Below are 17360 nucleotides of genomic sequence, written 5' to 3'. Positions count from 1 at the left end.
AAGTACATGTGGATATTTTGCCTTTTTAGGAGAAGTGCTGTCATAAATCCATTGATAAATGTTCATTTACTATAAATTTTGTCTCATAGTTTTATCACTATTCTCTTTTATGTACACTGAGTTTCTATGGGAATATTGCCCAGCATTGTAATATAAGACCATATAGAAATCTGTTAAGATTCTGAGTGTAGTGCGACTGATTTAAATAATTCAACTGTGAAGTGATAGTCAAATGAGAAAAAACTTCTTTGCCATGACTACATTTTCTTATCTGTAGATAACCTCCTACTCCTTTGTTGCCAACAGACAAATTTAAGATTGATTTTAAAATCTAATGAGATTTAGAAATGTGTTTAAAATTTAAAAATAAACCAGTAAATAAAAAACAAAAAATTTTAAACCCTCTGTGAATTTGAGGAAATGTAACCAAGAATGAAAGATGAAGAAATGACAAGCAAGTACATAGTTACACAAGGTGGGATTCTAACTATGGTATTGAAAAGGATAATGATAAAAATGTCACTAAGTGCCTGTTATGTATCAAGTACAGTGCTAAGAATTTGCCTATATTAGCTCATCTAATCCTTACGATCTCCCTGTGAAATTTATATTACTGTCCTTCTTTTGCAAATGACAAGCAAAGCTGAGAGATCTGTAATCTGTCCAGGTCACAGATAGTGGTGCAGCCAGAGTATTAAAACTCAAATTAGGCTGAGTCCCAAGCCACCCTCAGTTGTGCTGTATATTCCCCACGAGACAACTGTAGTTTCCTAGTGCCCATAGTACTAGTCATTACTATTTATTGAGTTTTAAGTATGTGCTAAGAAATGTGAAGAGTGCTTTAATAAGGGTTATCATGTGTCCTGTTAAGAAACAGATGCTGTAAGATTGAATGCTATGTGAAGTTATAGTTTGAAAATGAATACATCTCATACATCTCAGATTATGGAAAATTTTCTCTTTCTGGAGAGAAAGAAGAAATGACAGAGATAAAAATAACACAGAATTTTTTCCAGGTTGGGAAGTCATTTCTGTAGAGTTATTGAGTGGTGATGTACCATGTTTTAGTCTCCTTGGAGCCTGTTCTTTTTTAAGAGTCAGGTATCCTAGTTAGGGGATCTCATAGCCATGGTGGGCAAGTCTGTATGGTTTATGGTATATTTTGGAAAAATTGGTGTGCATTCATATGTGCCTTATATTTATAGAATTAATAAAAAGATTAGAAATCAGGAAGGATGTAAATTTAATAGTACATTGTACTTTTTCTCACTTCTTTTTTTCTAAAAATAGATATTCTCTTTTTTTAGGTCTCGATCACATAGCAAGAATCCCAAAAGGTAAGTGTTACACAAAATATAAGTAGTGAAGTTAGGTTTTTTCAGAGGTAGTTTTTATAGATTAAGTATCTTTTAAAAATGAATGAGAATTACTAGATTAGTACTCCATTCTTTTGTAGTTCAAGTTTGGGCATTATGGTTTAAGATGAAATTGGTTGGGGCAGCCTGGATGGCTCAGCAGTTTAGTGCCTGCCTTCAGCCCAGGACATGATCCTGGAGATCCTGGAATCGAGTACTGCTTTGGGCTCCCTGCATGGAGCCTGCTTCTCCCTCTGCCTGTGTCTCTGCTTCTCTCCTTCTCTCTCTTTCTGTGTCTCATGAATAAATAAATCTTAAAAAAAAAAAAAAAATGAAATTGGTTAGAAGATACTCATGAACTACAACTTAATTTTATTAGAGTAAAATTATATACAGTACCCTGGAGTTAAAGCTAAAAACACTGGGGCTCTGGCTGGCTCAGTTGGAGCATGTGACTTCCTGATCTTGGGGTTGTGAGTTCAATCCCCATGTTGGGTATAGAGCCTACTGGGGAAAGTGCAGGTTAAATATACTACAGAATTTATTTTAAAAATCATTTTGGGTGGTTAAGTGTCAGAAATACAAGTCTAAGAGGTTAAAAATGTTGAAAATATAAGGTTAAATAGCTGAATACATTTTTTTAAAGATTTTATTTATAGAGCAAGTGAGAGAGTGAGTGAACATGGGGGCGAGTAGGAGGTGGGGCTGAGGGAGAAGGGAGAAGCAGACCCCACTGAGCAGGGAGCCCAACTCTGCCAGATGCCTAGCTGACTGAGCTACCTGGGCACCCCTAGTTGAATACATTTTTGAAAGGGAGTGGGTTATTGAAGGGAAACTAAAATTTTTATTAGTTTATATCTTTATTTTCACTTTATGTAAGTTTATTATTACTTATCCCTTTGTACAGAGATGACCAAAAACTTTAAAGAGTGCTTAAATCCTTAAAGAGGATAAGAAAACACTTTCTGTTGACTTTTGGAACTAAAATTTTAGGGCTTTTAGAAGGCTTTAGTATTTACTAGCTGCTGACAGTTTTTTGCTAACTGAGGAAGGTGGGGAAAACATGGTTTATCTCATTTTTTACTTTTCATGTGCAGTTCCCATGAGTCCATCCCCACGTAGAACATGACCCTTTCTTGTGACCCTTTCTTATTGTCAGAATCTAAGTACTCTTAAGTTTAAAGAGTAACTATTTCTCGAGAACTTTTCTCTATAAGCTAGAGCATTTGTTGTTATAAAAGAAAAACCTGCCCAGTTGTGTCAGCCAATTTATATTGTTTCTGAAATCTAGGATGAGAAGTGGAAACGTTAATTGGTGATCCTATTCTTGTTTACTGGTTGATCAATGCAAATTAGTCCTTTTGTTGAAAAAAAAAAAAAGATACTTAAACTGTGTACATAGAACATCTTCAGATACTGAGGCTAGGAATTTATTTTCTACCGTTCCATTCCCAGCCACTTTTCTTGTGATTACAATAGTCTCTTTGCTGTCTCTTAATTTCTGGACTTGTCCAATCCCCTTCATTACCTCTGTTTTTCACAAATCAGCCTGAATGAACCCTTTAAAAAGTGAAGTAAATTATATCAACCCTCTGTTCAAATTCTCCAAAGGTTTTCCATTTCACTTAAGGGAAGTGGAAATCCTCACTATAGCTTTTAAAAGTAGAGTGATCAGTCTAAGAGTGGGGTGGTAGGTACCAGCTTATATTTTGTGTCAGCATATTTAAGCTTCCCCCTGCCCTTCATATAATTTATCATTGAGAGAGCATCCTGGTTTGCATTAAAAGGTATGTGGTCATCCTGCCTGTAAGACCCCTGATTTATTCCTGGTGCTCACTTCATTTTAGGCAAACAGGTATTTTTAAGTTCTCTAGCATTCTGAACTTTCTTCAACCTCAGGGCCTTTGCTCCTGTGTTCCCTCTATCTGAAGCACCTTATTCTGAGATGGCTGATTAGCTGATTACCTTAGTTCATCTTTATTAAATGCCATTTTACCAGAAAAGCCTTTTCTACCTATTTTTTTTCTACCTATTCTTTATAAAAGATGACCACCTCATTTCTCTGTTGACCTTTACATTTTTATTTTTATTTATTTTTTTAAAAGATTTTACTTATTTATCCATGAGAGAACCTGAGAAAGGCAGAGACATAGGCAGAGGGAGAAGCAGGCTTCTCACAGGAATCCTTATGTGGGACTCAATCCCAGGATCATGCCCTGGGCCGAAGGCAGACGCTCAACTGCTGAGCCACCCAGGCGTCCCACCTTTTCCTTTTTAATGTATTCTTTCTTCACTAGTTCACATTTCTTTGTTGACTTCTTTCTGGAGTATAACCTCCATGAGGTTAAGGACTTCACTTTATTTGCTGCTCAGTCTTCCTATACCTAGAATAGTAAATGTGCACTCAGTAATACTTTCATTCTTTTTTAAAGATTTTATTTATTTATTTGAGAGAAAGAGCAGAGGCAGAAGGAGAGGGAGAAGCAGACTCCCTGCTGAGCAGGGAAACCGGCTTGGGGCTTGATCCCAGGACCCTGGATCATGACCTGAGCTAAAGGCAGATGCTTAACCAACTGAGTCACTCAGACCCCCTAAATTCTACTTACTTATTTTTTTGTTCGTTCATTCATTCATTCATTCGAGACACAGGGAGAGAGACAGGCAGAGGGAGAAGCAGGCTCCATGCAGGGAGCCCGATGTGGGACTTGATTCTGGGTCTCCAGGATCACGCCCTGGGCTGAAGGTGGCACTAAACCGCTGAGCCATGGGGCTGCCCCCTAAATTCCTTTTAAATGAATAATTGTCTAGAATTTTTTTTTAAAAGATAGAATTATGGGGATCCCTGGGTGGCGCAGCAGTTTGGCGCCTGCCTTTGGCCCAGGGCGCGATCCTGGAGACCCGGGATCGAATCCCACGTCAGGCTCCTGGTGCATGGAGCCTGCTTCTCCCTCTGCCTGTGTCTTTGCCTCTCTCTCTCTCTCTCTCTCTGACTACCATAAATAAATAAAAATTAAAAAAAAAGAAGAATTATGCATTGAAAGACATAGGTTCATTATAATAGCTCAAAATGAGTAACAAAATTACATTTAACAAAATTTCATGTTGACATAAGTTGGATGCTTTTAAACTTCACTTAACAAAATCATTACTTGCGCAGCCCGGGTGTCTCAGAGGTTTAGCACAGCCTTCAGCCCAGGGCGTAATCCTGGGGACCGGGGATAAAGTCCCATGTCGGGCTCCCTGCATGGGGCCTGCTTCTCCTTCTGCCTGTGTGTCTGCCTCTCTCTGTGTGTCTCTCTCTCTCATGAATAAATAAATAAAATCTTTTAAAAAAAATTATTACTTGAAAATGGTTTGTAAATTGTATCACCTGAATAATACGCTTTTGAATTTATCAAATTATGAGAAAACACCATATTCATAAGGTGATGAAATTTTTAATAGCTTTATTGAGGTATTATTTACATACCATAAGTTCACCCATTTAAAGTGTATAAGTCCGTCATTTTTAGGGGATCCCTGGGTGGTTCAGTGGTTTAGCGCCTGCATTTGGCCTAGGGCGTGACCATGGAGTCTTGGGATCGGGTCCTGCATCGGGCTCCCTGCATGGAGCCTGCTTCTCCCTCTGCCTGTGTCTCTGCCTCTCTCTATATGTCTCTCATGAATAACTAAATAAATAAAATCTTTAAAAAACATGTTTAGTGAATGTAAGTGAATTTAGTGAATATAAGTCAAACAGTGAAAAAGTTGTGCAATTGTAAAAGTCAAGTTTAGATCCTTGCTGTCACTCTTAAAATGATCCTTAAAACAACATTCCATACCTTTCTTCCTATTTGTTTTCTCTCAGATGTTTTATGTCCTCTGCATGTCCCATTCCAGCCCTCACCCCACACATCAAAGGGTTTTTCTCTTGGCTTCTTCAAAACCGTTTTCCTTTACTGTACTTGTAAACACTTTTTTTCTCATTTCAAATAAAGTTCTCTAAAATGATTTATGTATGTTAGTTTTTTTCTCTCAAAACTAAGTACTGCTTTAATAGAGAACTGTCTTACTGTGTTATTATACTGTGATTAAGCATATTGTGAGCATTCAAACTTACTTTGATGGTCCTATAACCTTTTAAATTCAGACTTAGTGACTTATCCTAGATAATATTCTCCTTCCTGCCTCTCCTCACTTTTATCCATGTCCATCAGATACATACTTTGTTACTAAAGTATACCAAAAATCTTAAAAGTTTAAATGAAATACATATTCATAAATCATCTAGAGAATACAATCCCTGTCATGTAGTAGTGCTGTGGATGTGTGGATTGTTTTCTTAATTTTTGTGATTTTTTTTTTTTTAAGATTTTATTTATTCATGAGAGACACACAGAGAGGCAGAGACACAGGCAGAGGGAGAAGCAGGCTCCATGCAGGGAGCCTGATGTGGGACTTGATCCCAGGACTCCAGGATCACACCCTGGGCCAAAGGCAGGCGCCAAACCGCTGAGCCACCCAAGGATCCCATATTTATGATATTCTTGATTTAAATCTGTACAATATTGATTGACTCTGAAATTAGTGTTTTTTTATTTTGAAATTCTAGTATGTAGTTACTATGTCAGCATCTTATTTTGGTGTAGATTTAGCCAACTAGAAATAGAAATGGCATTAAGTCAGGATGTTGAGAAATCATTTGTCTTAAAAGAAGAGGCTTTAAGTAAAGGAGAAATGCATTGCTGAGAAAGTTAAAAAGTAAAGCAAATGTTTTTTGTAGGTCCAGGTCCAGAGAGCATCGCAGACATCGGTCTCGCTCCATGTCACGGGAACGGAAGAGGAGAACTCGATCCAAATCTCGGGAGAAACGCCATCGCCACAGATCCCGCTCTAGCAGCCGAAGCCGCAGCCGCAGCCACCAGCGAAGTGGGCACAGTTCTAGAGACAGGAGCAGAGAGCGATCCAGGAGGAGGTACTGAGGTGTCCATAAAAGGATATGGAACTACCTTTATGGTTTAGAGTTGGAATACTATTGGTTTGAAACTTGCATCTGGTCACATGTACACATTTGTGAGTGTATAACATTTTTTTCCCTGATTATATGGGTAGTTAAAGAATACACTTAGGAGCCAGAGTAAGAAATTGGAACCAATATGTGCTGCAGAGGTTATTGCTTTTTCTCTGCTCAGTGTATTTTGGAAAAAAAAGTACTTTGTGGGCAATTTTAGGTACCAGTACTCCGTTTTTTCAGTGTGTATTGGCGGATTGGGAGTTCTGAGAAGTCCTTTCATTTAAAGAGTTTAGCTTTGTTTGACTTCCTGTTTTCCAAACCTCTTTGAGCTGGTGCACTTTTTCAGAGCAGACACATTCTGGTATATTGTTTTATCTGCAGCATAGGTATGCATTGCTATATATAGTTAGCTTGGTGGGGTGGATTCAGAATTTGAGATTAGACTTTCTTGGCATGAAAACTTGAAAGGTGCAAGGAGGGCAGATCTAGAGTGTGGTGTGTTGAAGGACCTGAATGTCAGGACAAAGGATTGGAATGTGGTAGAGCCTTAGCACTCACAAGCTCCCAAAACTTCTCAGGTCACAAGGTGGTCCTTAAGCCAGGTTATTTCTATGGAACATGAACCATGCTTATAATTGCTTTTTTCATGTCAATTCTTCTTGAGCATATATGTAATAAACCTTTTTTGAGTGCCTAGCACCTACTAGTCTTAAATTTTCTATCACTTACTCTCCATAAAGCCCATGGTAGAATTCACAGAGTCTTTGGGGGAGGGGGTGGAGGAGAGGGAAGCCTTTCCTTAAAACCACTCATAGGTGGAGTTGTTGAATAGGCTGTCACTAAATATTTTCTTCCTTATATTTTTGCCTTGTTCCAGGTAGTTCTTTTCCCCCCTCCTCCAGCTTTATTGAGGTATGATTGACAAAATTAAAAGATATTTAAGGTGTACATTGTAGTGATTTGAGGTGTGTGTGTGTGTGTGTGTGTGTGTATATATACACACACACACACACACACATTATAAGAGGGGTCTCACCAGTGGTTAACACATCCTTCACCTCAGGTGTTTATCCTTTTTTTTTTTTTTTTTTTTTTTGGTGAGAACATTTGTTCCACTCTTGTTAGCAAACTAGTTCAAGTAACATTAATCAGTAAGAATTATATACTTGCTTCTATACTAGGCCTAGTAAAAAAAAATAACCCAAGAAGTATACCATAGTTGAGCAACTTTATTCAAGTTAGAACATAAGACTAACATCTTTTAACATATAAAGTGCTACTGTGTACATCCAGAGTAATACAAGAGTTTAGATGAGGGAAATACCAGAGAAATAAAAATGGCTTCAGCTAGTAGGTAAAACCAGGTAGTAAAAAGATATTTGAGATGGACTGAATATCACAGATCAATGTAGAAATTTTCCCCTGTGGTTTACCTGAACTGTATATTTTAAGAGTCACCCTACTGGTTGATGGAAGGCCTAGAGAGTTTGTTTTGTGAACCTGCCCACTGGTCATTGTTTCTGGTATCTGTGAACTCTTAAATGTCTTTATTAAATGGGGGTGGGGATGGAAGGGAGGGGCATGTCTCCTCACCGGGGATTGTGTTATCCTAGTCCCTAATGATTCCTGCATTTTTGAAGTTGTATAGGACAGTTTTTCATTATCCTACATGACACCCTTAATATTTTCAGCATGTTCATAAACAGGTTTATTTTTGTATAACTATTAAAAGTTTTTGCTTTTCTCAAGAGCACTTCTAATCTCGGCAACTTATTCTTTATCAAAGCAATCTTCTGTGTTTTTACCAAAAATTAGCAGCCAATTGCTAAATATTTGAGTTTAAATTTCAAGGTAAAGGTCCAAGTTACAAGTCTTATTACTATATGCTTTTCCCCAACTGTGAAATGCTGGTCTGATATAATTCTGTTGGTGACATTTCCTTGGCAACAGCTATCTTAATAAATGAGGACTTACTTGCATTTTTCTACTTCCTGGTCTGTTCAAACACCTAGTGCAGACTTGAGAGACTACTTGGGTTCAGTGGCCTTTGGCCAAGGATCATTATCCTGTCCTTCCCCATCTTTGAAGTACCTATGTTATCAGGATTAGTGGTAATTTGATTGACATAGTGTAAGTAAACTGCTTATGGATGGGATGTTGTAATCTCTCACAAAATCCTAGTTGATGCTCATCTCATGGTTATTTTCCAGTTAGTACTGACCTGAGACTTACCTGCAACTGTGTCCTTAATTCTTAGGCATCATCTCTCTCCATATTCCATTCTTAGAAAGATTTTGGAGAGGATTAGTATAACCAGATATGCACTGTGACTCCCCCCCCCCACACACACATCTTTTGAAAAATCATGCTTATTAAAAAACAAGTAGAATACTCAAAGTTGACAATTTTGGTTTAATCTATACTCAGTTTTAGAAATAAAGTTGAGAAAGTTTTTTCCTGCCTTAGAAGTTCAAAGTATTACTTGACCTGTGTTCAGAATTAGGATCTGAGGCCTGGTTAAGTGAGATGATTATATAAAAAGTACTATGTCACCTTTAAGAACCAAATAAATGTACTATATATTACAGATTCAGATTCATTCTAGATGTTGAAAGTATAGATTTTATATTCTGATCCCATAATATCCTTTGCTTTTCCTTCTGATTGAATCTCTGATATGAGCTTGTTATCACTTACCTTTCTTAATGAAATTGAGTATGGGAATGGAGAGATGATATGAAGAAACCATTATGGTTAATCAGGATATAGGATGACCATCTTTCTGTGTCTTCCATTCTTATTTTGGTTGAATAAGCTCACTCAGGAAGAATAAAGAAGATTGCAAAAATAATAAAGGGTTATTTAAAGCCATGTCATTGATTAGTTCTCTTATCCAAGTCAAGTATTGGCAAACTGTTGCCTGCAGGCCAATCTGGCCTCATAACCTGTTCTTTGAATAGCTAGGGAGCTATGGGTGGTTTTTACATTGTTAAAGGGTTGATAAAAAGAAAAGGAAGAAGAATACCCCCTAAAATAATTGAATCTCTGGCCAGACAGCAAAGAGAAAAAGGTCTGCTGACCCCCCATTCTACATCCTTAGTTTCTACCCAATTTGGAACCTCTATTTTGTTTTTTAAAAAATTAGTTAACACTTTGATTTTTTTTAAGGTATTGTCTCTATACTATTTTTATGTTTGCCATTAATTGGAAACCTTTTGCCATTAATGGCAAATATGTTTGCCATTAATTGGAAAACCTTTATGATTGCCTCAGATAATGAGAATATCCTCCATTAAGTCATTATTTTAGCTTATGGTTTCTGACCCTTAGCTGTTTGTTTTCACCCATCTCCCTTGTCAGAATGGGTAGGTAGTGAGTGCTCTTTTCGGTCAGAAAACTGGCTCCTCTTGTCTTTCTTGGATGTATTCTGTATAACTTCAGCTATCAGTACCTTAATATTTATCCGATTCTTTCATTTGGATATTGGGTTTCCCAACACATTTTGCTCCTCAAATTAATATTTTTCAGATCCTCAAAAGAAAGATTCAGAGACCAAGACTTAGCATCACGTGACAGAGACAGGAATTCAAGAGACAGATCACCTCGTGACAGAGATCGAAAAGATAAGAAGCGGTCCTATGAGAGCGCTAATGGCAGATCAGAAGACAGGAGGAGCTCTGAAGAGCGCGAAGCAGGGGAGATATAATTAGCTGTGTACATATCCTCAATCCTTAAGCTTCCTATGGAGTTACATACTATTGTTTAGTTTACAGCTGTTGGGAGTAACAGTGAGAAGTTCCAGACTCCGATCCAAATAGGCTAGATGCACAGTATCTAACTTGATCTGAACTGAACTTGTTTCCCTGATGAAGCCTAAAAACTACATCCATAGTTTCTGGTGAACCTGTAATGCAATTCTGAAAGTACAGTTTTATATAATAAGATGCCGATATCTTTATTCTTTCTAGTAGGAGTGATAGTGAACGAATTGTGTTGCTTGCCTTGGGATTTTTTGAACATTTGTAAAATGCTGTCTTCCTTTCTAGTCCACAAACAACAGCTTTCAGAATTTTTCTTTTTAATTCTTCTTCCTCTGACTTTTGTATCCCCTAATACCTCCACCCTCTAATTATAAGAGAAAGGGGGAGCAGGGAAGCAATATAACTTCTGTTCTAAGGTTCTGTTCTCATTTATTACTAGCTGATTACAGAGCATTTATACTGGAAAGTGTGTTGGAGAAATTTAAATACTGAGAGGTTTTGTTTTGTTTTACGGTGCCTATTTAGAGTTGGAAGTTGAACAGCTGTTGCATTACATACTTTGCTTTTTTATTGAAATTTTGAAATCAAACATGTCTTGATTTTTCTGTTCTATTGCTATGTTCAGGATGTTTTGGAAAGGGGGGTGGGGGCAGGGACTCTTTCATAAGCACTTGTTTTATTTTGTGTGTGTGGAGTATAAAGGTTACAACCTTATTGTAAAAAATAATAAAATGAAACAATCACCACCACCGTCATTAAACTGTAACTTGTCTAGTAAATTGTCACTAGAACTATTTGCTGTGGGCATTTCTTCTATTCTGTTATATCATTATTAGTGCCTTACCGTGCAAGGCACCAAAGGAAATAAAACATATACTTGCCAAGATGAACTGTTGGTCCACTTGGGCCCCTTGCTGACTGTACTCTAGCCTCTTCAGGACTGTAACAATTGCTGTGGAAGAAGGACTAGACCTGCAAAAGCAATGGGGTTTTTCTGGGCTTTTTTTTTCATTCAGCAAACATGGTGTGATAACACTTTCTCCACTGAAGAGCTATGTACTTACTAGTCATTTTATACCAGTGATTTTAAACAGTAGTTGGCAGGTATCACACTTGTGATTCTAGAAAATCTAGTAACAAATATTTCGTGTCTGTGTTACAGTAAACTAACCTCCCCTCACCTTCCAAGAGTTGTCTTTGGTCCCGAGTGTGACAAATTTAGTATGACTCAAGTACGTGGGCCACAGAGGTAAATAATTCTGAGTGGCAAATTTACATCTAAAAGGACACTCACTAAGTTTACTAAGTTGTGCATCAATAACTGAAGGTCTTGCCGTATTTAGTTCCACACACTCCAGTTTATGCAGAGTTTAATCTGAGACCCATCTCCCTTAGTGGCCCACTTTCTTTTAATCTTGGTTTCTGAAAAATTATTTTGTATCTATCTACTTTGGATGTAATACCTTGGGGTATGGAGTAAGATCAAACAGGTTGAGCTGGTATGTGCAAGAAGACTGACCAAACTCTAAAACATTGGGAAATGTTTTTAGCATTGTTTAAGTGAAGCTTATACTTCTCTGCCTAATTGTATAAATGTTTATTAGCTGTTAATGCAGTTCTCATTTGTAGGTAGTACAGGCTACATGACCATCCACAGGTCAGCAGTAGCCAGTGAAGGACATCACTTGGGGTTAGGCTACCATGTTAGATAACTTCAGCTGCCTGGCTCTCTAACAATCCCATCTTAAAAATCCTTTTAGAACAATTTTGTTGCTTAGGTACTTCTAGTATTTGGAATGAACAATCTACACTTTTAATCATTCTTAAGCCAGGGCAGCTACTCTGAATTAGAATAACCCTAAAATCTCATTATTCTTTAGAAGGTCAGTACCACATCCTCCATACTGAGAAGGACCTTAAGACTAAAATAACAATCAAACCTGTCTATATACTATTTACACACAGTTTTATGCAACTTATTGACAGAGGCAATTGGGTGGGTGGATAGATGATCCAGGGCACTGGGCAGCTGTCTTCTACCCCTATTTTCTAAGCCATACTTTCAGCTATCTGGACCTTAATCCTCCCAATTTTTTGGAGCAAGGAACACGATGATGAGGTCACAGTTATCTAAAGTGTGGAGGGGAAAGATGGCAGCAGAAGACCCTAGGCTTGCCTCATCCCACAAATAGAACTATTCAGTTATCCTAGATACCTCAGAAATCAACCTCAAGACTGGCGGAATAAATCCCACAACTAAAACCAAAGGTAGGAGACATAGAGATGGAGTTTGGGGAGAAATGGATCCTGCCTGCTGCAGAGAGGAGGGAGCCCAGGTTATGCAGAAGGTTGAGAGAGACAAAAGAACATGGAACGCAAAAGGAAAACGTTTCCTCAGAACCATTGGTTTGGAAAACTCACTTTCTTGAGTTCTTGGAACCAGTAAGACTTAAAGCCAGAAGTTGTGTTAGCAGGTGGGGCTCTGAGAGCGTTCAGTCTGGAGGCATTGCAGCTTCTTTTGGAAAGAAGGCAGACAACCTGAGGACAGACACTGTGGAAACAGCGATCCGAAGAGTTTGAACCGGTGGAACCCAGCAGGGAGATTATTTTATCTTCTCACAGTGTGACCGAAGACAGCATTCACAGAGCTATCTCTCCAAGAGTAGAGAAGCTGGCCGGCCCTTGCCCGCTCACACCCCTCAGTATAAACACCTGCAGGAACCAGTGCAGCACCTACACTGATTGCCTAACTTGCCCCACACCCCTGTGCTTCAGTAGAACTGCTCTTCTCAATCAAGCCTGCTTTAGTCCAAGTGGAGCGGGCCCCCCTTATCCAGAAGACCAGCACAACCCCCTGTCCATACCATGTCTCCCAACCAGTTTTACAGGGCCTCATTTCCAGTGAAGGTGGTGACAAGTTTCATCTCACAAGCTGATCAAAGTACACCTAAAACTCACCAACCAAAACATTCAGGCCAGGGGCCAAACACTGCCCACAGCAGGCAAAGAGAACTTCTGCAGACAAAGAGCCTAAAGGAAGGAGGAGCCAGAACACAAAAGTACAAAACACAGCACTGTGTGAAACACCAGGCCCTGGGCACTACGTGAATTCTTTATAAGGCCATTACTTTCAGGAGTAAGAGACATAATTGGCGAACCCAGAGAACCAGGCAGGGACTTAGAGAAAATGAGAAGGCAGATGAATTTATCCCAAATCAAAGAACAAGGCAAGGTCATGACCAGAGACCTCTAAGTGTAAAAGAAGTAACATGCCTGATGAAGAATTTAAACCAGGGATCATAAGGATATTCACTGGGATTGAGCTGGAAGACATCAGTGAGACCCTTAACACAGGAGTTAAAAAAGAATAAAAGATGAGTGCAATAAATGAGATTAGAAGCATGCATGATTTAATGAACAGGCTGGAAAAAGAGCAACAAATCAATGATTTCAAGTAATAGCTGAACAAGAGAGAAATTTTACAAAACAAATTCTACAAGACTTAGGGAACTTCTTGTCTCCATCAAATGTAATAACATTCATATTATAGAAGTCCCAGAAGAAGAGACAGGGATGCCTGGGTGGTTCAGTGGTTGACTGTCTGCCTTCGGCTCAGGGTGTTGATCCCAGGGTCCTGGGATCGAGTCCTGCACTGGGCTCCCCGTGGGGAGCCTGCTTCCCTTTGCCTATGTCTCAGCCTCTCTCATGAATAAATAAAATATTTTAAAAGAGAGAGAGAAGGGGACACAAAACTTGTAGTAGCTGAAAAATTTCCTACTCTGGGGAAGGAGTCAGACATCTTGTTACAGGAGACACACAAAACACCCATCAAAATCAACAGAAGCTGGCCAACACCAAGACATTGTAATTAAATTTGCAAAATATACTGATAAAATCTTAAAAGCACCAAGACAAAATAAATCCATTACTTACAAGGGAAAACCCATAGGCTATCAGGTTTTTCATCAGTCAGTCTCCAAGCTGGAAGGGAAGGCATGATCTGCTCCCAAGTGCTAAAAGGGGAAAATGCAGCCATCAATACTCTACCCAGCAAAGCTAGCATTCAAAATGAGAAATAAAGCATTTCCCAGACAAAAATTAAGGTTCATGACCATTAAACCAACCCTGCAAGAAATACTAAAGGAGACTCTTTTTTAAATTTTTTTTTTATTTATTTATGATAGTCACAGAGAGAGAGAGGCAGAGACACAGGCAGAGGGAGAAGCAGGCTCCATGCACCGGGAGCCCGACGTGGGACTCGATCCCGCGTCTCCAGGATCGCGCCCTGGGCCAAAGGCAGGCGCCAAACCGCTGCGCCACCCAGGGATCCCTAAAGGAGACTCTATAGAAGAGATCTAAAGTAACTGTGGAGGTAGGAAACAAAAGCGTGAAAGTGACTTTCTATTAAAATCTTTCAAGGAACTCACAAAAGATGCAAAGTATGACAACATATACTAAAATGTGGGGCAGGATAGGAGTCTAGCATGGGTTTAAACAGGCAGCCATCAACTTAATATGTATTAGACTGCTATATGCAAAAGAGGTTATATACAACCCTAATGGTAACCATAAATCATAATATAAATATGGAAAGGAGAAATTCAGACTGCTCAAGAAAACCAGCAAAGCATGAAAAAAAAAAGTATCAGGAAATCCCATAAACCACCACAAAACAAAGTGACAATAAATGCTTGTCAATAATTACTTTGAATACAAATGGACTAAATGCTCCAATCATAAGACATAGGGTGACTGAATGGATAAAAAAACAAAAGACCCATCCAAATGTTGCCTACAAGAGACTTAAAAACATTTTAAGATTTTACTTTGAAGTAATCTCCACACCCAACAGTGGGCTTAAACTCACAACCCCAAGATCAAGAGTTTCATGCTCCACCGACTGAGCCAGCCACGTGCCCCAAGAGACTCTTAGACCTAAAGACACCTGCAGGTTCAGAGTTAGGGGATGGGGGATCTGGTGTGCATAGGTGCTAGGAGTACACAGCTCCAGGTCCAGTCTGGGCAGTGTACAAGTTGCTGCGGCTCAAAGAGGCATGGCCAAACTGCTTGAATATCTGCATTTCAGTTTCTGTGCTTACTGAAAGTTTTAATTCATCATTGATAATCTGTCATCAGAAGAAATTCAGCTCAGAGCCCACCAAGTTATTGATGAGTTTCTGGAAAGTACCAGGAGAGTCCTGGTATTGAGTCTTAGGATACAGGAATCAAGATTATCACTATGCTGGATGAACAAGGGGAACTAAACCGCATAGAAGGCATGAACCAAATAAAGATAATGAGAGAAGCAGAGAAGACTTTAATGGAACTCAGCAAGTTCTGTGGCCTTTGTGTCTGCTCCCTTAGTAGGACAAAGAACTTTGAATCTGGTAAGGCCTACAAGGCAACATGTGGAGATGATGGAGACAACTCTTCTAGAATATTAATAATGAATATATTCTAGTAATTGAATATATAAGCAGCCAGCCAAGCGACAATCAGCCTCAACAACCAACCTCTGGAGCAGCTGGTGGTGGATACATTACTTATAACTAATGATGCCAGAGAAGATGAGATGGAAGAGAACCTGACTCAAATGGGTAGTATCTTAGGAAACCTAAAAAACATGGTCCTGAATTAGTCAATGAGATTTACACTCAAAATGAACGTGTAGACTGGATCACAGAAAAGGCTGACACCAACAAAGACTGTCTTGATGTTGCCAATGCCAGAGCAAAGAAACTCGTTGACAGCTAAAGCTGCTGCTGTATTTCTTTATCCTGTATTCACTTCTGTAGCTCCTCCTTCAAAGTCATTACAGAGTTTGACAGTTTGGTTTCATGCTCTTCTAAATCAGGAGACAATGTGCAAGAAGGGCCAGGAGTACTGATCCGCTATTTTTTTTAGATTCCCTTTCCCTTGAAGGTATACTACCGCCCAGACTTCCTTGTAATATTTTTTTTTCTTGGTTCATATTCTTCCTCCACATTTACGTTAGCAGGTTCTTTTGTTTACAAGATTTGGAAGCATTGCCAAAGACAGCCATGAAGAAGAAGGCTGGAGACGGGTGGAGTGCGAAGAGAGGCAAAAAATAAGAGGTTGTTACCTCAGTAAACAAGTAAACAGTAAAAAAAGTAAAGTTCTTGCAGGCCACAAAGCAAAAGTTGCATAGCCACAGTAAAGATCTAGTTGGGTTTTTTTTTTTTTTTTAATATTTTATTTATTCATGAGAGACACAGAGAGAGGGAGAGGGGCAGAGACACAGGCAGAGGGAGAAGCAGGCTCCATGCAAGGACTCAATCCCAGGGCTCCAGGACCTCGCCCTGAGCTGAAGGCAGGCGCTAAACCACTGAGCCACCCAGGGACTCCCAAGTTTAGTTTTTAATTTAAGTTGCAGTTATTGCCAATTTAGGCTAATACTTGGTTTCAGAACTCTTATACACAATATTTTCGTTATAGGACACAACCTGACCACCTTTGCTCCAAAAAGAATTTTCTCAAAGTGAGCTCAGTTTCTGAATTTTGGTGATTTGTGTATGTACATAGTAATCCCATTTCATATTGCACCATATAGGAACACTTTGTATAAATGAACGGCTTTTTTCTATTCACAATAGTAGTATCATGGTCCTATTACATGCCTATTAGCCTGGTAAATTTGTCAGTCTTTGAAGAAAAAAAATATGTAAATATGTATTGTAACATGAGAGCTTATAAAGCAGGGCTTAACATTTTTTGGAAAAGTTTGACAAAGTATACTGTGTGAATTCAGATTTACCTCAATGCCAAGAATTATGTTTAGACAGGAAAAAAGAAACTTGTTTTGATCTCAGGTAGAAAAATAGGTTGCTTTGAGTTTTTTGTAACTTTAGACTTTAAAAAAGCTAGAATTTACTCCGTTTAACTAAAAGTGATTTGGAAAATTATGCCTTTGGTTTAATTATTAATGATTTCATTATCATTCAATTAGACTTGTGGATTGAATTATGTCCAGAATCACATTTATTTAGATCCTGAACAGTGTTTTAAGAATCTCATTGGTACTTGTCACCTTTATTTAAGAACTAGTGTCTGCACACTTCACAGCTATTGATGTGGGTTCACTTGACCAATAACCATTGCCTGATCTTTACCATTAAATTTTAGAACTTAAAAAAAAAAAAATGGAGAGAACGGAGAAACATTTATCATTCAAGTGGGTGTCAAAAGAAAGCAGGAGTAGCAATATTTATATTGGACAAACTGGACTTTATT

General features: G+C 38.6%; 1 protein-coding gene and 1 pseudogene across 13 annotated transcripts in view; both read left to right on the top strand.

Moving 5' to 3' along the window:
* LUC7L2 (LUC7 like 2, pre-mRNA splicing factor) overlaps nt 1–10999 on the top strand; it is a 62183-nt gene extending 51184 nt beyond the window's left edge. For all 13 annotated transcript variants that reach the window (XM_049095248.1, XM_025433981.3, XM_049095249.1 and 10 more), the window contains 3 exons: nt 1308–1337; nt 6118–6309; nt 9877–10999. In XM_049095248.1, the coding sequence (XP_048951205.1) occupies nt 1308–1337; nt 6118–6309; nt 9877–10054 (400 nt within the window). In that variant the 3' untranslated portion in view covers nt 10055–10999. The remainder of the gene's footprint in view (nt 1–1307; nt 1338–6117; nt 6310–9876) is intronic.
* A 4221-nt stretch (nt 11000–15220) lies between these two features.
* Nucleotides 15221–17033, top strand: LOC112650969 (synaptosomal-associated protein 23-like; annotated as a pseudogene).
* The last annotated feature ends 327 nt before the right edge of the window (nt 17034–17360 follow it).

The sequence above is a fragment of the Canis lupus genome, chromosome 16 (assembly GCF_003254725.2).
Source record: "Canis lupus dingo isolate Sandy chromosome 16, ASM325472v2, whole genome shotgun sequence".
Lineage (NCBI taxonomy): Eukaryota > Metazoa > Chordata > Mammalia > Carnivora > Canidae > Canis > Canis lupus.
This window is presented reverse-complemented; position numbering and strand designations above follow the sequence as displayed.